Here is a 21,113-nt window from a genome sequence, read left to right on the forward strand (position 1 = left end):
TTCTCACAGAACCTGGGGCAGGCTGCTGAGGTGTTTGTCCTACGTTTAGGCAGTTTGAGAATATCACACAAGAAACTTCTTTTAGTCCAAAGAGGCAAAAAAACCTCAACTGAAGAGGAAACAACGCTGCATTTGTGACATGACATCCATTTAATGAACTACAAAATATGGACACGTGTGAAAACGTGTAAAAAAAACAGACTGATTCTGACTTAAAAACACAAAACAGTTTTTATCTTTAATCTTTATTGATATTCGTAACAGACACTTTTCATACAGAGCAGGTGGAGACCAAACTCTGTGAGCGAGAGTTCTAGAATCTCTGGCAGGGTTCTAGAACTCAGGGCGAAGGGTTCTAGAACCCTCGACTCCTTCACTGGAACCTGTGCTTCCTAACCCTAACCTCCTCTGGGTCTTTCCACTGAGAGAGAGGCCGATGTTATTTTAAGACACAACTGAGCTTCGCTGTGGAGAATCTACATCAGACCCAAGTTGTTTTCTGTCAGCGGAGTATTTTTGTATGAATTAAAACTCCAGTGTCCTCAAATGGGTCTCGTACATACAGAAAATCACACATGTGGTTGTTCACTGTTTCCTTCCATCCACATTTTGTGAGAGCTCAGAGCTCAGAAACAGCTTATAGTTATTATATATTCTAGTTTTAGTCATTTCAGGTCTGAGGAAAGTGGCCTCACATGAACGTCATGCTGCCGCTCTCCTGCTAGCTAAAGCGTCTAGATGCCGGCAGCAAGGAGCGTTATGATGGCGTCAAACCTGTCATGTGAAGGCAGCAGTGATTGTGTGAAAGCTCACGTGTTGGTGTTGTTTTCAGAAACAGTGGCAGCCACAGACGCTGATTATTCAGTGATCTCAAGTTAATATATAGATTTTTTGTCAATATAAATAGATGTTTAGTAATTTTATCTGCAGAGAAAATGCTGATAATCTCAATGGCCTCACACTTCTTGCACTAATGTTGTGTTGTCTGCCTGCTAGCTAGCAGCTATTACTGTTGGCTTCTTCTCAGTGGCTTCTGGGCGGCAACAAAAGAAGCCTTTCAGCTTTAAGTGATGATCGTAAACTGTATATGTATAAACATATATCTTAAATGCATTGATTCCTTTCATACCATATTACCATACATTCTGTTTTAACATCCATATCTAATCTGTAAACATCTTTTATTTTCATTTAGATTTTCCAAAGGATTTCACACAAGTGTACTCGAACAACCGGACTGACAATAATAATAATCTTGAATCAACTGTGTAATTTCAGATTTTCAGACCTCTTAGAATGAAAATAGTCCCCCACACGCTGCAAATGATTCAAAATGATTAAAACGCCACTGAATCCAACAGAGTGAGACCTCCTGTCTGTCGCAGCTCTGCTGGTGGGAAAGCGAGAGAGTAGCAGTCAGATCCGTGACGCGTTCACGGCGTGTTTTTTTTTTTGTTTTTTTTTGTTCCCCTTCAGGTCACCAAAGGGAGCGAAGCACCTGAGGACTCACCCCCCCCCCCCCCCCCCCCTCACCCCCCCTCCCTCAGCATCCCGTCCAGGCTGCTCTGATCCATATCTCACCCTGCAGAGTGAAACATTTGCATTTGTTGTGTTTTATTTCATCTAATTAAAACTCATGAATGAGACTAAATGTAGCAGTCAGAGGTACGTGCAGGATCTGGAGCAGAGAAATGTGCTGTTTTAATTTATATTCTTTATTATTTTCTGATTCCTCCTCAGGGAGCTGAATGGATGCTGCTCAGACACTTTTATCAAGCGGAGCTGCGGCATGAATGAACCAGAAAAGGGATGAAGGAGGAGGCGAGTGTGAACTCTTCCCTCCTCTCCGTGTTTCCTAAAGGACGTGGGTGTTACGAGTTCACCCGTCCCTCACGTTTCTGCGCCCTCCTCCCCTCCTCCTCCTCCTCCTCCTCCTCCTCACCCCACTCCGCCTCCTTTGTAGAAAAAAAAAAATAAAAATACGGGAGGAGGGTGAGGGAAAAATGAAGTCAATTATACAACTGGCCGGCTCCCTCCTCTCCTCCTCTCCTCCTCTCCTCCTCCTCCTCCGTGTTACTACTACAGCTGGTGGCTCCACATGAGCGCCGGAGCTCCGTAGCTTCACCGGCTCAGTCTGCAGGCATGTCGGCCGGGGGCTCGGACGGGACGGCGGGCAGGCCAGCAGGTAGGTGCCCGGGGGGGTCGGTGGTGGTTTAGTTAAGTTGGTTTAATTTGTCTTCCTACACTTGTTGTCACATTTGTTGTTATATTTGTGCACTTGGTGTGAAAACCAGCCCCAGCAGAGGCGGAGGATCCTTCCACAAAGTCCTGACAAACTTTTCCAGCGCCTCTGATTTTAAACTAGAAGGAGAAACAGTCCGATTTCCTGTTGGGTTTTTACCAAAAAACAAAAAAAAATTAAACTTAATGGCGACATTAAGAGGACGTGACAACACAAGCGGACACTTGAGCAGCTGCAGTGACGGTGTGCCGGTGTCCGGGCGCCGGTGACCGTCCGGGGCGGCCCGGCAGCCCGCTGACCCGGCGGGCGGCGGAAGCTCATTCCGTCCATTCATTACTCCGCACTACGTGCTCGTCTCCGCGCGGAGGGAGACGCTTTGTTCCGCATCGGGAGTGAATACTGCCGGAGGCACGTGACCGTCACCATGACGACGGCTCTTCCCCCCGAACCTTGATGAAAAATGTTTTCATGACGTAAAGATTCTAATTCGAACGTTCGTCATCTTTCTCACACCACATCAAAAAGAATAGATTTTTCATATTATTGGTGACGCTGCCAGCGGCAGCTCAGGTCGTCACGTGGTGCAGTGTGGTCAGAAGTGGGTCAGTGGATCAGTGGAACAGCGCTGCCCGCACCGTGCAGCAGGGGGAGGCAGCCACAAGTAGCAGAAACAGTCCAAAGTACCAGGAAGTCTGAAAAGATGAAAGAAAAGCTAGAAATAGTGCAGCGGAATCTTAAATATGGCTTCTTCATTTTAAATGTCATGACGTCTTGGAGTAGAGAAAATACCAAAATTAACTTTAAAAATGTATTTATTTATTATCTATATAGAAATATTTGTCATCATTTTCTTAAGATCAAAGATCTATCTATCTATCTATCTATCTATCTATCTATCTATCTATCTATCTATCTAAACACATCTGTTAATCGATGCCACAAATTGACTTAAATTTGATTGCTAGAAATTGTGCAGAACCTTAGATATTTCTTCTTCAATTTTACATGTCGTGATTTTTTGGAATCCTCAAACTTTAATTATTTTCAAGTTTTACGTGAAAAAAAATCAAAAAAATATATGTATTATATGAGATAATACACATAAAATATAATGTGTGTGTGTATAACATTTTATTCATAAATGTGTTTATTGTTTCTTAAAGCAGATACCAGTTTTAAGTCACACACACACAGTTTTATGTGTGTGTGTGTGTGTAAAACATGACTGCAAAAAATAAAATGAAGCATATTGTAAAGACAATGACATTAGAATACATTTTTAAAAAAGGCAAACAAACAATCAAACATTAATACTTGTAATTATGAAATACTTGTTTCCTGAAAGTATTTCTAAAAAGGTCCAGCTGTAATACATAACTGTAACTGTAGTACATCAGATTGAATGAATACTAATATATGCACATTTCAGATTGTTAAATTGTTGTCGCATTAGTTGTTGCACTATGTTTGTATTATAACCTGTAAATGGTGTTTAAATTTGAACATTTTATCATTTTGTAAGAATGTTTTCCAAGTGAAATTCTGTAAATTAACCATTAATACACAGCGCCTGCGGTTTGTTTATGTTATTAATGAGAGTTCACTCTGTTTATTTCTATGTTGTCTTACACACACACACATTTTACCAACTTTCTTTAACTGTTGAAATATTAAACAAACAATAAAAGCTTTAAAAAGCTCTCTTGCAACAGATTCCACTTCTACATTATCCATAAGTCATAATCTTAATTATTCTGCTCTTCTAACTATACCTACCAGTGCCATTTAACACTGAAAAATTAAATATATCCTCCAAATGTCTCCTTAAATGAAAACACTGAAGCTGTGTTATTTCAGACATGTTGTTAAACACAAAATTCTGCAATTTAAGTAAAACAAAAGGATTTAAATCGCACCACCATAGGTCCTAAGCTTGTGTTTCTGGGTATAAGAGCTATAGTTTTTTGCTATAATTGCCTTCAACCTTCATTGTCCACATTCACATGCTCCTATGTTTACTTTATATGCAGCTTCCTGCCTGAAAAGGTCAATTAAAATTACATATGCATTGTGTTTTTTTGCGAGGAGTTGCAGGAATTGTGGGTCAGACCACCAGAAATAACCTAGAACATACTGTCCTGTGTGACTGTGGGATTTAAAGACCGCCTGCTTTCTCTGCATCCAAAACCACACAAGTCGAGTTTATGTTCCTGGAAACGAGCGGAGACACCGAGCTCTGCCGCCGCGACATAAACATCTCAGGTGGATCGGACCGCGGTGTAAAAAACTGACCTCAAGCTGAAGATATTTAGAAATATTTAACTTGATTACATCCTACATGTGGGCCAGTTATATAAAAGGCCACCCACAGACTCCAATAACCTGGTCTCCCTGGAGTACTTTCTCTTTTCCTGTCATAAAGAATATAAATATATGCCATAAAACTATTCACACCTTTGTAACCTGCCAATATAAAAACTGCACATTATACAAAGCAAACATGCCGGTGTAATACTGCTGCAGTATCACTACACCTACTGTTACTGCTGCTTTTACAATTACTGCATTCATACTACTAATACTGCAGTACTTTTATTGATTTATTTAATGTTTATTTGTATGTTTATACCGATGCCACACACTATAATATAATTTATAAATACATTAACTCTAATGACAAATACTTAATTATAATACAATACAATAATTATGTACTTGTAGGCAGCAAAACAATGAAAATGAATATTATGTTACTTAAAATTGGATCTCAAAGTTATCATGTACAATGAAAAGAGGAGGGGACCTAAAATGGAGCCTAGAGGAACTCCACAAGTAAGTGGGTTCGCCGTGGAACATTATTCGACAAGATTGAACCAAGATACCCTCAGATGGGACAGGCGTCTCTTCGTAGTAATTTAGTTTGTGTGTCTTTGTGGTTGTTTAATTAACTTTACAAAAGAAAATGTTAACAGTCACCTCTTTTCATCTCATCTTAATGATTTTGGATCCCTTTGTGGTCGGTTTGTGTCCGTTGTAGTAATTTTGTGGCTGATTTTCTTCTTCTTGTAGTAATTTTGTGTCCCTTTGTTGTCGGTTTGCATTTCTTTGTAGTCATTTTGTAACCCTATCTCAGCTGCAAAGGCTCTTTGTAATAATTATGCGTCCCTTTGTGGTTGGTTTGTGTCTCTTGGGTGCTGGACAAGGGCATTGGGCCCATTTCGACTTTAGCTATTGTGTTTAATCCAGCATGGTGGACACTCACAATTGTGCATGTGACAGAACTTTAAGCTCTGTGATTGGATGTTTCTTGCTGAAATGCATTGCAATGAGTCACAGGAGTCATTTTTATTCATACAAGCTTTTTCCTTCTACTTTTCATCAATGAACTTGATATTATATAACAGTTTCTTGGACCAATGATTCAACCGGGAGAATCTCATGCCAAATCTAATCGTAGAAAAGCTAAAACTATGAGTCACTAACTTTGTCTATGAAAGAAATAAACGGGACAGAAATGTTGATAAGTTTGATAATAGACATGATGGGTGTTTCTCCCAGTTCTCTGACACTGAACATAGGAAATGATTTATTGACAGACAGATTAATGATTAATCTACAGCTCCAAAATTACAGTAATAACAATAAACATTTTCAGAAAACATCAAGCCACAGTTTACACCCATATCAACGCTCTGAACATGGAGCACTAACGGACTAATAAAACCTCAAAGGTTAGTGATAGTGGAGCTGTTGGTGGAGTTTAGGATTGAAGCCTTGAAACCTTTTGTGCCTTTTGTGTTGAACATCAACAAAGCGAAGTGCTCTTGTGTGGATTGTGAAGATGTTGCCACTGAATGGTTCGGCTGTGTGAATGCAGACCGTCCGTCCTTTGAAAGCGGCTTGTTGTTTGAGTCACCGGGGATAAATGTTTAATATTTCTACTTTGAAAGGATAAGATCCTGCACCTTTTGATTATATAACTATATGTTTGTCCTAATTACTGTGTCTGGAGAGTTGACATGGTCAAAGTATTGACCTAATGAATTACTTTCTATTGTAGGAACCACGTACAGTACAAGATTTACGCTTTTGCATTTCAGAATCAGGTTTATTGCCAATGCAGGAATTTACTTCACTGTATAATTTAGAAACCTACATGTAAAAATATGAATATATATGTATATATATATATATATAAAGGAATATGTAGAATCCTGCTTTGAATGCTTTGAATGCAGTGTGTTGGTACCAGATATTTTTTGTGTCAGTTTAAATAACTTTAATTCTCAAAGGGACATTTTCTGGTGAAATAAAGGTTAAATAAAAGTAATACATGTTAAGAAATAACAGAATAACAGAACAATATATCCGTTTGTACAATGAAAGAACTGTACAGTTTGTGCAGGAGGAAGAAATAAAAGGTGCTGATACAATCACCAATACTGCACCGAGCAGATAAAACACAGAATAAGTCACATTATGTGTTTTTAACAGTTAAACAGGCGACAGGAGCCATTTAATGGGATCGTGCAGCCCAGAGTTAACACCATTTCAAAGTTTGGCAGAATTGATTAAATGCATCTCTCATACCTCCATGAATATTTAATCGTGTCTTACTTTCAAACCAGAGCCTCTCGTGCACGTTTGCTCCAGTTTATCATCCATTTGCACCTTAAACCCGGCTCATATCCAGATCTTTGCTCGGGCCTGTTTGGCTCAGACTGTCACTGTGATTTACGTCTCTTTGTCATGACTTGGCTCTGTGTCGGAGGAAACATCGCAGCACTCGCTCGGCTTTTGTGGAAGTTTTAAGCAAAACATTTCGAGCTGTTTGCATAAATACCCTTCGTATGTTCCATCTGATGATGCTGCTTAATATCTTTAAAGTTTGTGTGTGATGTTTTAGTTTGTAATACTAGTTTCTGGCTGATTATTATTGCTGAAGAAGCTCTGTGCTGTTTCATGTTGTATCATATTCCTGCACTCACTAGTGTCTTGGCTATATATTGTCTCTATCGTACAAAGCAGGTCATCTATTCTCTATTTTTCTTCACCAAATACCTTGAAGTCATTCATGTGGGACAAAAAGTATCCTTCTTAGAAGAAGTGCACGCAGGGCATTATGTGCTCACGCTGGGGTTGTTGGCTGGTGGTCGTATGCTTCTGTGTTTCAGTAATGTGGTTTGTCATCTGCTGCCCTGCAGGCTCGGCCTCCCGTCAGCACCCTCGTCACGACCAGAAATATTTGGCTGGAGCGTGACACCGACCGGTAGACCCTGTAGCTTTCCTAGTCAGCCTTTCAGGGCCCACACAGGTAAAGATTAATGAGGAAACTGTGTGACATCGGAGGCTGTGAGTTGTGCAGAATCAGCGGTAGAGAGCTGTGGTGGGTGGAAGGGAAAGTCACAAAGCATTTCGCTCCCACATTCCACTTTTACGTCAGCGATGACCCACTAAACTCCTCTGGAGGGACTGAATACATTTCGATATTATTAAAGTTCACCACACCGCACTGATTGAATTTAAAGGTGCGCCTGTTTTTTAAAAGCTCACTTTTGTATCTAATACTTTCCAGCTCATATTTTTTTTGAAATGAGGAAAAACTAGGCGTCAGTGATTGACTCAGTCACGGTCGACAGTCACATGGAAAAGCTTTGTTCACTTTTAGCGACACTTTCTTTCCCCCAAGTAGATGTCACAGTTTGAAATATGGGAGTCCTCAGAGGGAAGTAGGTCAGTGTTACAGCATTATATAAGCGTTGGGTAAGACGATAGCCCAAAACCCCGTTTACTCTCACGTGCCTGTTAAACTGACACACTCCTCGCATAGTCGGAGGTTTGGCGCCGTTCATTGGCAGCTTTCAGCCAGTGCAGAGAGTTCACCTAGAAACAGATGACTGCAGAGCAGGACCGAGCCAAGGCATTTTAAGTCCATGTGTGTGTGTGTGTGTGTGTGTGTGTGTGTGTGTGTGTGTGTGGGTTCTTGTACTTGCTACATAGTGAGGACTAGAAACATGCATAGGACATTTTTGGGGAAATGAGGACCGTTTGTCTGGTCCTAAGGTTAAGGTTAGAGCTCGGTTTAGGTTGAGGTAAGGGGCTGGGGAAGGTATTACGCCAATGAGGGTCCTCACAAGGATAGAAGCACAAGTGCCTGTGTGTGGTTCGGGGGAGGGGGTGCTGGTTTGGCCAGAGATTAAACCAGCAGAGAGGAATTCTGGCAGTCCTGCAGAGATGTTTTTGGCAAGCACGGCTCGGCCTTTAAAGTGGCATATGCCTTTTTTTTCCGCTGTGGGATGAACATTCCTGCGTGAGGCATCAGCCTTTTTTTAAAAATAATTTCCTCCCACCGCTGCAAACGCATTCATGAGTCATCCTCATTATTCGGTCTCAAAACAAAGTCGGGCTTTTGAGGACAAAAATGGTTTCTGTGTATTGGTGGATTCTTTTCAGGTTGTAACAAAGCTGTGCTGATATTACCTTTGTTTCAAAATAAGAGTTCAGCCAAAAACACGAGATGGGCGGCTTTATTGGTGTCAAATCTTAATCTTAATTAGTGAAGCAGAGCTCTTAAAACAAAGTCTATGGAAGAAAAGAAAGACTGTAATAATTCTAATATTGCGACTGAGAACCTAATTTTGAAATTTAAATTCCACTGAGTTTAATGTGTTTTACTCTGAAAAGCATCTGTCTGTATTTACGTGGCTTAACTTCCCCTCTTTGAAATTCCCAGGTCTTCTCAAGTTGTGCAATTAAAAAGAAACTTAATTCTAAGTATATATACATATATATATATATATATATATATATATATATATACATATATATATATATATATATATATATATACACACACACACACACACACACACACACACACATATATATATATATAGGTAAAAAGGTATATATATATATATATATTTATTTTATAATTTAAGTGTTCGGTATTAAAAAAAAGTTACTCAAATTCAACTTGGTTATTTGTAATATAAAAAAATCAAGTCACTGAGAATGTATTGGTGAAATTCAAGGTGAGAAATTCAAACATGAGGCTAAAAAGGATAACAGAATTTCCCGAGGAGAAAATTCAAACCACATAAATTCAAATAAAACACAAAAAGTGTGCCATTAATTCAGAGGTATTTAGTAATTATTATTATTAGAGTTGTTACAGCCTTCATTCTGTTTTAGGGACTCAGTGAAACAACTGAACTGTTATTTAATAGTTTTACTAATAACAATGACCTTTTCTGTGTCTTAAAGTAGCATTGATGATACTACTAATACTAATCCTGATAAAAAATGGAAGAAATCACACTATTTCAAACAATTAGGGTGCAGTGATTCACTTAATTGTGACCACAGGTGATATATTGATCTATTTCCGCTGCAGTAATCTGTAAATGATGATGATGATGATGATGTACCTGAGCAGAGTCTCATCAGCTTCACTCCTCTTACTGAATTGTTTCTGTTTCCTGCTCGACGTGTGCAACAAAGCAACAAGCAGCTCATTCCATCCATCCATCCATCCATCCATTCATTCGTTCATGCTGAATTATTCATAGGGCCGCCTGACACGCCGGCGCTACGGAGATCTCAAGGTTGATGTATTTATTCACGGTCGCTCATTCCACTGTGATGGTCGTTTTCATGTGTCAGATGCCTCTGCAGAGGAAGAAGGCACAAGCCAAGCGGGCTCCTCGCTGCCAGCTGTCGAGCAGCCAAGGAAACGAAAGGGAGATGTGGAGGAGAGGTCAATCGCCAATGTACAGTAAGAGGATATGTTGTTTGTGAAGAATATCAAACCTCTTTGCTTCCACGAGTTAATACATTTACTGCACTTTACCATGCACGTTCTTCTTATTGTAAATTAAATAAGCCAGAAACTGTCCATTCAATCCTCCAGGCACAGCCTCGACTTCCAAATGGAGGACGACCTCAGCAGGTAGAGTGACGGCTTGGCTTTGTTCACACACTATCTCATGAGAGAAAACTGGCAAAGAATTAGCTTCTTGATCCTCTGTTTGCAGATCTGAAGGAGAGGACCAGCAAGTCAAAATGAAATGCTTCAGGTAATTCTATTTTTCACATCACGACTGTGCCATCGGTGCCTTGAGAAGCCTTTGTGCTCCGGGTAATCGTCTCCCGCCAGAACAGACACAGGTGGCGTTGTCCGTTTGATTTTCTGACCACAGGGAGCCTCACAGCCAGATCGAGAAGAGGCGGAGGGATAAAATGAACACCCTCATCGACGAGCTGTCGGCTATGATCCCCGCCTGTCAGCCCATGGCCCGAAAGCTCAACAAGCTCACTGTGCTGCGGAAGGCCGTGCAACACCTGAAAGGCCTGAAAGGTAAATTTGGACCCAGCTGGTGATTCAAAATGCGAGTAACGCCCGTTATCTTCCATCTAAAGTCATGTGACCCTTGTGTTTTCAGCTGGGACAGGCAGCGCCTTCACTGACACCACCTACAAGCCTTCCATCCTGCCTCATGACGACCTCAGGCAGCTTCTGCTCAGGGTAGGCGCTCGTTCAGCCCCAGCGTTCTCTGTTAAATGATCTATCTGTCTATTAACATGTCTGTTTATCTGCCTACCAGGCTGCTGATGGTTTCCTGTTAATTGTAAGTTGTGACCGGGCGAAAATTCTGTTCATCTCCGAGTCCGTCTCCAAGATCCTCAACTTCAGCCGGGTGTGTTGCACTTCTACATCACATAGTCACTTTGCTGTTGTCACCAGCTATTAATAAGAAATAGTAGGATTGCCATCGTGCTGGTTCAGCTGGCTAACATGCACAACATTTAACTGTTCAGTGTACTTAGAAACATATTTGCATTTTCTGGACATTACCAAAGTGAAGCAAAAAAACTGCAAAAAAGAGTATGGGGCCGCACCTACCAGACTCCATTGACAAAAACAGTAATTTTATCTCGCAGAACACAGTGGTTGGTCTACAGCTGCCTTGATTTTGTACATACAAGATTTTGTGATTTTTATGTTACACAGATATTGTGTTGGATCCAAACTAACCCTTTAAAGTGTCAAAATCACACAATAACACAATCAAACCAACTAATTGAGACGGCAGTAGAACAGAAACTCCTGTGTAAAATTACTGTTTTTGTCAATGGAGTCTGGTGGCTGTTTCTGGTTTAACAAAAAAGGGTCTTTGAGGTCTATCTTAAACTTAAACCCTTCATGTCTTATATGTGAAATGTTTTTGACCGCTAGCCATCCAAAGTTTTAACCAGGCATCTTTTAGCATCCGTGTTGCCTGGCAGCGTTGCCTAGCAACGATATTTCTTATGATGCAAACACTTTTGTACACTCATCATGTACACGGCTTCCCATATCGTAACCGCAAGCTCACAGGTTCCATGTGATGCTCCAGCAATTCATGGATTATCATATGATTATGCTATGATGATTAAATCAGGTTTAGTCTCCGTGCTGGCTGGTGTAGTTTAATAGAATAATAAAATAATGGCTTTGCACTGAACTTTGGCAGTTTTAGGCTCCATACAACATCTGCTCTCAGCATTACGACGCAGTCTTCACATAAATTGTAGTTGTGGACCAGTTGCACATTGAGATTTTATGAGAAAACAAAAACCATGAGACCTGATGAGGGCTAATCGAGGTCAAATCATCCTTTCTTCTTTTAGGGCCATCAGTCTGAGCTTTTATACATTTTTTGATAGTCAGTTTATAGTGTTTGGCAGCCAGAATGATAACCACACCTTTTCCACATTCTTGACCACATTTTTCCAGCTTTGAGACAGACGGTAGGCAAGCAGAGAGGAATGGAGATTAGGAGGGATGCCTCCAAAGAAATCTGGAGGCATCCGTGAATAAACCGTGAATACATGCAGCAACAGCTCTCCTTTCAAAGAAGCTCAGATGCATTTAGAGTATGTAGACCTGAGAAACGGTGAGTTATATGTAGACGATGAAGACAAATGAAGATACACGACTGAGCAAACAGCACAATAAGTTAGAAACTGGTGGCAGATTAGTTGTAAATGCACCAAAAATGTGTTTTAAACATGAACAACTGAGTAAAACTAAATCGATGAATGTCATTTGGGTCCACAGGTGGAGCTGACTGGGCAGAGCTTGTTTGACTTCATCCACCCCAAAGACATCAGCAAGGTGAAGGAGCAGCTGTCGTCTTCGGAGATGCTCCCTCGCCAACGCCTCATCGATGCTGCAAGTAAATATGCCGCCATCTGAGGTTTTAGACACAACTGAATGTGGAATGAACACTGGAGCGAGCTGAAATTAGTGTCAAGCAACGGCCACAAATGCTGTCCCTGTGTGTGCAGCGGGGGTTCAGGTCCAGGCGGATTCCCCCGTCCGGGCGACCCACCTGTCCACTGGAGCCCGGAGGTCCTTCTTCTGCCGGATGAAGCACAGTCGGGTGGCGGGGAAGCTCGAGGACAAACACTTGCTGCCCAGTACTTCCAAAAAGAAAGGTGGGTTCAGATGTGTTTACCGACACTTTCTCTGCAGCTGCACCGACAGCAGCAGCAACATCATCACAAGTGTCGTCTTTGAGTATCCCGTCAAAACCCAGACTCTCCCTCGGAGTCACAGGACCATTAGTTGCACTGATCTGGTTTTGTTGCTCCATGCGGTGTCCTATTTTCGAGTAAGTGATTCCAAATGATTCTGTGTTTAAAATACCAGATGGATGGGACGTGCTGCTGCATGCCAGGAACAATTCGACTGGAGTTTGTTTGGTGCTTCTCTTCAACTGATCTTTGTGAAATGGAATTTAATGCAGGTTTTTTTTTATCATTCTGTGTATTTCAGAAGAAAGAACACAATGAAATACCCATTCATTGTATATTTTTAAGTAATTAGCATGAAAATGGTCAAATGTTAACATAATGTTTTAGTTTTCATAAACTCTTATTGGTCACTTAAAGGAAAACTCCGGTATTTTTAAACCTGGGCTCAAGTTTTACATATTTTGGGCCCAAAATGGCTGGTAGCTACAAAAACTTGACAGTGGCAGTAATGTAATCCTTTGGGGCAACTGCACCAGATCAAATTGTGTCCACTAAAAGTGCTTGTTTTTGCCACTGACAGGTTCAGATTCTTACTTCTTCTTCTAAGTGTCTGAAGACATTACAGAAAGGATCCCTACAGAGAGAGAGAGAGAGACCGTAAAATCCTTTTTGTGTAACCAGAGACACCACCACCAAACTCCATTGACAAAACCGGTAATTTTACCTCGCAGAACGTGGGAGTGGCTGGTCGACTGCTGCCTTGGTCTGTTAGTCTGTTTGTGTTACTGTGTGTTGCACAGATATTGTGTTGAATCCAAAGTAACCCTTTCAAACACTTAAGTCACACAATAACACAAACAATCTTTCTGATTGAGACAGCAGTAGACCAGCAATTCCAGTATTAAATTACTGTTTTTGTCAATGAAGTCTGGTGTCTTTGAACCGAGCGATATAATGGCTATTTCTTATTAAACAAAAAGGATCTCACAGGTCTGTCTCTGTGTCAGACACGCTGAACAACAACTAGTGACAAAAACAAGCTCTTTTAGCGGACGTACATTTACCCTGAAGGATTATCCTGCAGCTGTTACAGCCGTTCTCTTGGCTGCAGGCTGAGGAGAAAATTTTTGCTGTCATCTTGAATGTAAACGATGTAAAAACAGGGCTCAAATTAAAAATACTGAAGTCTAGATAGGATATAAATCATCAAAGCCATTTTAACCATACTATTATACTAAATACGAGCTCAAAGAGACAACAGGTGACTCAATCTGGACCCACATAATACAGATAAACAGAGAAACACCCTCTCAAATCCCAATAATCAGTGCTATTTTAGCTCATTTTATTTCTGCTACCTCGCTCTCTGGAGTGCACTTGAGGTGAGTCAGCTGAGAGGATCTGCCCGGCTGAGTTATGTTTTGAAAAGCTCTGTATATACAGTTCTGTTGAGCCGTGGGCCTGCAGGGCTCTCTGGCCCAAACAGACGAGCAGGAGGATGAAGATGGAGGATGTGCAGCGGAAGATTAATAAGATACTGAAATGTGTTCCTAGGCAATGAGGTCAGTTCAGGCAGCTGGAGGAAAACAAACAAATACGGTGGAAAACGTTCACCCTGCGTAGATCTGGATCTGATCTGGATCTGATCTGGATCTCCGTCCACAAATTGGCAAAAGTTTGCTGAGCTTGAGTGCTAAACCTTTTCTTTTCAAAGACGAAGTGTGACCTCAGTTTCCTGGAAATAAGGAACAAAAACTACTTTCATATCTCTGTGGCTGAACTGAATACTGATATTTGTTTTTCCCCCATGCAGGTTTTCTGTTTCTGTTAAATATTGAGCATCTCTGAACCATGAAAATCAAACGTTACATCGATATTCCAACAAAGATGTGATGACAAACACAGAAATAGTCTTTTAGTTGGTGAAAAGACTTTTTCCCCAAACACGTGCCACAAGAATGATAGAAGATCTAGTCCTGCACAGGAAGTAGGTCAGTGTTTCAGCGTTGTATAACCTCAAAGTAAGAGCAACGGTCCAAACCACACTGACTGTAAACCTGCATGTGGTGACACATGCTGGAGGCGTAGCGCCACCCAGTGGCCAACCTCAGCAACTGCTCTGAATCCCATAATAATCAGTTTTAGTGACTTTCTCCCTTCATGCTTTATATGAGAATAACAACATTTTAATGATTTTATTGAAATAAAAAGCATGTTTTTGTTCTTTTGCAAACGTTTCTGTAATTAAAAGAGTTTTTATTTATTAAAGTACTACAGGAAACACAACATTAACTTCTAGATATTTAAGCTGTGATGGCAAACTATCTAACTAACTAACTATATCTGTTTCAAAAATTCATCAAGTGAGAAAGAACTGAAAAGAAAATGTGTTCACCTGACGTCCGTCATGGGGGGAGGACGATTTTGAGAGACAAAGAATATTTGTACATTTAGAAAAAAGAGTTAATAAGTTTAAAAGAGCTCAGCTGATGGATGGGTGTGGGTACACTCTGATCTAGAAGAACCAAATGTGTATTCATCCGCAGCTGAAAGTAGTCCCCAACAAACGGGCTATTACTTCTGTTAAAAAACTACAGTGCCGAGCTTATTTTGTGATAAAGATTTCCATCGTCAGTGAGGATTGAGGCTCTTGGGGCTGTTTGACAGGTTGATTTAGTTGCTTTCTACATATTTTTGTACAAACTATTTGTTTTTGTGTGCGCAGACACGCACAAATACTGCACCCTCCACTGCACTGGATACATGCGCAGCTGGCCCAGCAGCCAGCTGGACTCGGAGGGCGACGCTGAGAAGGAATCCTCGAACCTGACCTGCCTGGTGACGGTGTGCCGCCTCCTCCCCCACGTGGCCCACCAGCCTTCCACAGACATCCAGGTCAAGCCCACCGAGTTTGTCACCCGCTGTGCCATCGACGGCAAGTTCACGTTTGTCGACCAACGGTGAGCTTCCCCATGTGAACCGCGCTCAGGTGCACAAGTTGAATGAATCTGACGACAGCCGGGTTTGTTCTGAACACATGGATCCTCTGAGAAAGAAATGGCGGCGGCCTCCGAGCCTACAGTCGATGTTTGTCAGTGGAGATAATCCTCTCTGTCTTTTGCCGTTGTTTCTCAGAAGGAGCTGTGCGTCTTGATGACATCACATGAAAATCTCTTCTCAGTTTTTGGGAAGTAATGTCACACCACAAGTATAGTGAATCATTTAATCAAACTCCATGTTGTGTGACTGCTGGCTGCTTTATTATGTGTGACTGCTGAATGCCACATGTTCTCTTTCGTCCTCATTTCCGCTCATGACTGTTTTCCAACCGGCACAATCCTACGAGACGATGCAAGAGACAGAATGAGAGGAAGCCAGAGTAACTACAAACTCCCCCTTTATCCTCTCTCTCCACCAGAGCGACCACGGTCATCGGTTATTTGCCGCAGGAAGTTCTCAGCACGTCGTGTTACGAGTATTTCCACCAGGACGACCTGCAGCACCTCGCGGAGAAACACAGGCAAGGTGATGGAGTCCTGTCTGATTACATTTAGATGTGTGCACACCAAAACGAGCTGTGTTGGCTCTACTGTGCTCTGTGATGACACTCTTTGTGTCCGATCTCTCGGCAGTTCTTCGAAGCAAAGAGAAGATCGAGACGCCGTGCTACAAGTTCAAGACAAAATACGGCTCCTACGTTTCACTCCAAAGTCAGTGGTTCAGCTTCACAAACCCATGGACCAAAGAAGTCGAGTTCATCGTGTCTTTAAACAGGGTTATCCCGTAAGTATTCATTTAGAAAGATGTGCTTTCACGTGGGTTCATTCAGGTTTTACAGCTGCAAAACCTTTTTATTTTCAGCTTTATAGAGCAGACAGGTCAAAGGGGAACAGACAGGGTCGTCATGGGGACGCTGAAAAAAGGAGCTCGGTTACAGTATCAGGTTGTGGACTTGGATTCATGCAAAGCCGGCGTATTAACTTAAAGGTAGCAAGAGCAGTTAATGCTGGATTTGCTTAGATTTTTTCATCTGTACCTCTTCAGACTTCAGTCTGACAAATAAACGACTCGGTTAAACGCCACAATCGTGCAAACAGCAGCACAACAGCCGTCACAAACATCACGACAGCTGGAGCTCAGAGCTCAGCTTTGGGATGTTCGCTCACATCAGCTGTCTGTCTCGTCCTGCAGCTTTTAACTCACAGCCGTCTGTCGCTGAGCATCATCATCATTTCAAATCTGACCGCGCTTTCTCTGCCATTGTTGTGCCACTAGCTGGGTCTTTTTATACGGTCTGCATGAGATGACTGGACAAGTTTATTACAGTCCTACGACAGAGATTTAGTCATTTATTGATTTACTGTGTTTGAACTTCAACCAATACAACAAAACGTTCTTTGAAAATAAAATACTCAGCCTTTAAGGAGGGAGGTGTCTCTTCTGTTGGCCTTATAGAAGAAAATTAAACTATGTTCTCAAACCAAGATAAAAAATAAAATCACAGCGATTCAAATGATATTTCCAGGTTTTTGCAGTGTTTGTCACATTTCTAGTGGCGTTTCTCAAAGAAAAAGTCACTTCCTGGACTATTTCTATCTACTTCAGGGATTGTTGGACACTCTTTAGTCAGCCATTTCCTTTTTTTACTTCTCTTTAATAGTATTTGCAATAAATAAAAACAGTGTTGAGTTCTCCAGAGCAGCCCTGACACGCTGCTCCTTTCCACCAGCAGGGGGCCTGGTCACCCAAAAGATGAGGAGGCCGGCAGCTCAAAAGCACTTCAGGGTAAGAAATACCTCCTGTGCATCCATAGGCTTTCACCTCCTGTATGTTTAGTTATTTATTTGAAGTAAAAAGGTTTATTTGAACGTTTTCCTCCACAGAAGATACAAAGCAAATACCCATAATTCCTGGCCTCTCCAGTGGCGTGGGCACAATGATCTACGCAGGCAGCATAGGGACCCAAATCGCAAACGAGCTCATCGACTCTTACAGGTGTGTTCAATATATACATATACATATAAAAAGGTAAAACTAAGTGGAAATAGATGCATTTCCTCACTATTTCTTATTAGATGTGGAAAAGTTGTCATGGACGTGAGTGAACGTACAGATAAGGAGCGTCAAACAGGAGCAGGATATAAATAAGATTTCTAACACATCTAATATTTATCTCCTGCTGTGTTCCTTGTCCATGCAGAATGAACTCGTCTCCTTCGAGCGGAGCTTCCAGCCCCTTTGGTCCGGTTCAGGAGAAATGTCCGCTGGTCTCCCCACAAACCAGCAGGAGTGTGAGTGACCTCTTTGTCATTGCAGCACATTCACATGTATTCATTTATCAAGTCCAGCCATGATCAGCGTGCCTGTCGACCCCCCGTGGACAAATATTTAGTGTTTCACGTCATAGAGGCATTATTTAAGTTCTTCTTTGTGTTTTTTCTGTCTTGTTTTACTGCTAAATGTTTGTGGCAGAAGGTTATTTGAGATGCATGGCATCTGTTTTATGCTTTATATGTAATTTTATACTAATTTGTGGTATTTTTTTTTTACATACATTTTATATTTTCAAGCAAATTAAATGGTGACGTGTGGAGTTCGGTGTGTAATTATAGAGTTTACAACCTCATGTGACAATAATATGAAGTACTGGTTTCAAAATGAATATTTGAGTGGTATTCCCACCACAGCACGCTCACACGTCCTTGTAGCGTCCCTGTAAGCTCATACAGGCGTAGCCAACGGTTATTTACACACTTTACCGATGAACCATGAGGCCCTTTGCCGCGTTTTAACGTGACACCACTTGTTGCAGGCGTCCAGCAGAGAGGAGGCAGCAGGCAGTTCATCACAGTCCCAGTCTGACTCGGGGACAGCGGCGGGTGCAAGCAGTGCAACTTCTGAAAGTACAGGTACGGTCAGCGAGACGGTCGGACGGTTAATTATACTGTGTGATTCCACCGTGTTCACAGTTTCTCTCTGCAAAGAAGAAGAAGAAGAAATACTTTTGTACTGGCAATTAACTCCAGCAGTCTTTACATTGTTGACTCCACCCACCACCTCACAGCTGCAGGCCCTTAATCATCAGGCGATACAAAAGACCAGAGCAGTAAAATCCATTGGACAAATGCACTTCTGGGTTCAACAACATGAGAACAATAACACTTAAATCCTTTATTACATTTGCAAAGCTGCGTTTGACATCAGCCCTCGAGTACAATAGCACTTACTGCACTTACTATGGTCAAAAAGGTGCTGAATGTGATATTAATCATGTTTGATCATCAAGATTTATGGGGGAAATTCTATTATGTGTTTTTAAAGACAGGATGTAGTTTGAAACTTGTTTATATTACGGTTATTTTTCCCCATAGAACTTAATGTAACCAGAGTTTTTCTGCTAGTCATGTTAATATGATGTTTGTCAGACAATAACTAGCCAATAATTTCTGTAGTTTGAAAGAAATACGCAGCTAAAGTAGCTGAATAAATACAGAAGGTAGGTAATGAGAAGGTAATATTACAGTAACTTTGGTGACAAACACAACAGAGATGCTGATGAAGCCTTTTTCCTTCCATAAATTGGTGGCAGACAAGTTCCAATATTAGTTTTGTAGTTTGTTTTTTAAATCAATAGTCTCCTGGTTCTGTATATTTCTGTATTTTTATTTAGATTTTTAAGTACATAATAATGTTTCTGTTCATTTTAATCCCAGTTTTTATTTCTTATTTCAGTTATCTGAAATGTTTTTAGTTTAGTTGTAGTTAACCATTATAACATTTTGTAGTGGCTGAAACAGATGTGAGCGAGGCAGGACGAGGGAAAATCGGCTAATCTAAAACAATTTCTCACCAAATAATACGAGGCATTGATCATCACAGGCTTTATTTCTTTGGCCCGTCTCCCCCAGGCGAGCCGTCCCAGCTGGACTTGGACAGCATGGTGGTGCCGGGCCTGAGCAACTTCAGCAGCGACGAGGCGGCCATGGCGGTGATCATGAGCTTGCTGGAGACGGACGTGAACATGGGTCAAACTGGGGACTTTGATGATTTACACTGGCCTTTCTAGAGAGGGCACGCAGCGCCTCTCACGTTCTCTTGTTCCATTTTCTCGCCGTTTCCCGCGAAACTTTGGGGCGTTCGGTTGTTCCAGCTGTTCTGGCCTTGCACAACTGAACCCACTGAACTCGAACCAAAGGCCGCAACATGCCGCACCTCTGGAAGCCTAACAGATAGGAGACTAAGTTAACAGGAAGTGTTATGACTGATTACCTTGTCGGCCCCCCTGGCTCTTACCTGAAGGAGAGTGAGGTTTAAGTGTCCCCGGAGCCTGTGGTGATTCAGTGTCTTCCTCATTGACACTCCAGCATCCTCAGAGGGAACAATCTTTGTGTTACCAAGGTCCAGAGGAAGAACCAGACTCCTGCCGTGTGCAGTGCTGCTACAGAAACTCCTCAAACCTTTGACATTTTTGAAAACCTTCGGTAGTTTTTCAAAGGATGGTCTGATTGTTCCATTTTTTTTTTTTTACTCTGTTTTTTAATGATCCCATCCAGACACATTTTAAGTCATGTAAAAAATACACTTAAAAGAAAATCTATTCCTTTTCTATTAATTATAACTAACAACTTATTGAATATACAAATCTGGAAAACACATATGACCCTTCGCTACGCCCCTTCTTAAAACAAGCTTTCACTAGTTTGTTTTACTGCTTGTTTTCACAACGAAGGAACAATTATCGTAAAATGCAAGAGAGATATTGGATATGGATCAAACATAGCTAATGCTAACATTACCTGTTTCTTCAACATTCTATTAAACTACTAACATAACATGTTTTCAATTAATTTAAAGGTGTTAAAGTTTAGGATAACACCTTACTTTCTAACCAAATATCTATATCTATATTTTATTTATTTACTTAAGCTCTGTCTTGAGTGCGCTAAGCAAATGGATGGTGATTTAGCCGCGTGTATCTCCGCGCTGCAGGTTTTACATGTGTTATAATTAGTAACACTAATCACCTGCCTTTGTTTGCTAATGTTAGCTAGCTCATCATACAGTTGTTAGCATTGCTAACGCTGCTAACACCTGCGAACAGTTAACATTAGCTTTGCTAACACCCGCGTGTCAAGCTAGCTAATGATAACTAGCTAATGCAAACAAAGACAGGCGAATATTTTACTTTTACAAGTTACTTATAAAAGGCAGTCGTACACCATTTTAGACTCTTGCATTTCAATAACCTGCGTCCTAATTCACAAAACTCCCAACAAATTAATGCAGAATTTTGAATGACGCTCTTGAATGCGTGCTGTAGTCCTCTTGGTTTAATTCTCGCTTTATTTTG

At 41.2% G+C, this 21,113-nt stretch overlaps 1 protein-coding gene across 1 annotated transcript; it reads left to right on the top strand.

Moving 5' to 3' along the window:
- Positions 1 to 2,130: 2,130 nt before the first annotated feature.
- On the top strand, positions 2,131 to 19,829 carry LOC139221654 (basic helix-loop-helix ARNT-like protein 2). Its single transcript, XM_070853573.1, has 17 exons — positions 2,131 to 2,185; positions 9,908 to 10,019; positions 10,155 to 10,193; positions 10,279 to 10,320; positions 10,444 to 10,601; positions 10,687 to 10,769; positions 10,849 to 10,941; positions 12,345 to 12,462; positions 12,575 to 12,724; positions 15,489 to 15,723; positions 16,182 to 16,288; positions 16,396 to 16,546; positions 17,493 to 17,548; positions 17,647 to 17,758; positions 17,964 to 18,054; positions 18,576 to 18,672; positions 19,672 to 19,829. The coding sequence occupies exons 1-17, from the start codon at positions 2,143 to 2,145 to the stop codon at positions 19,827 to 19,829; spliced, it is 1,845 nt and encodes a 614-aa protein (XP_070709674.1). The 5' UTR covers positions 2,131 to 2,142.
- The last annotated feature ends 1,284 nt before the right edge of the window (positions 19,830 to 21,113 follow it).

The sequence above is a fragment of the Pempheris klunzingeri genome, chromosome 22 (genome assembly GCF_042242105.1).
Source record: "Pempheris klunzingeri isolate RE-2024b chromosome 22, fPemKlu1.hap1, whole genome shotgun sequence".
In the NCBI taxonomy this organism is placed as follows: domain Eukaryota; kingdom Metazoa; phylum Chordata; class Actinopteri; order Acropomatiformes; family Pempheridae; genus Pempheris; species Pempheris klunzingeri.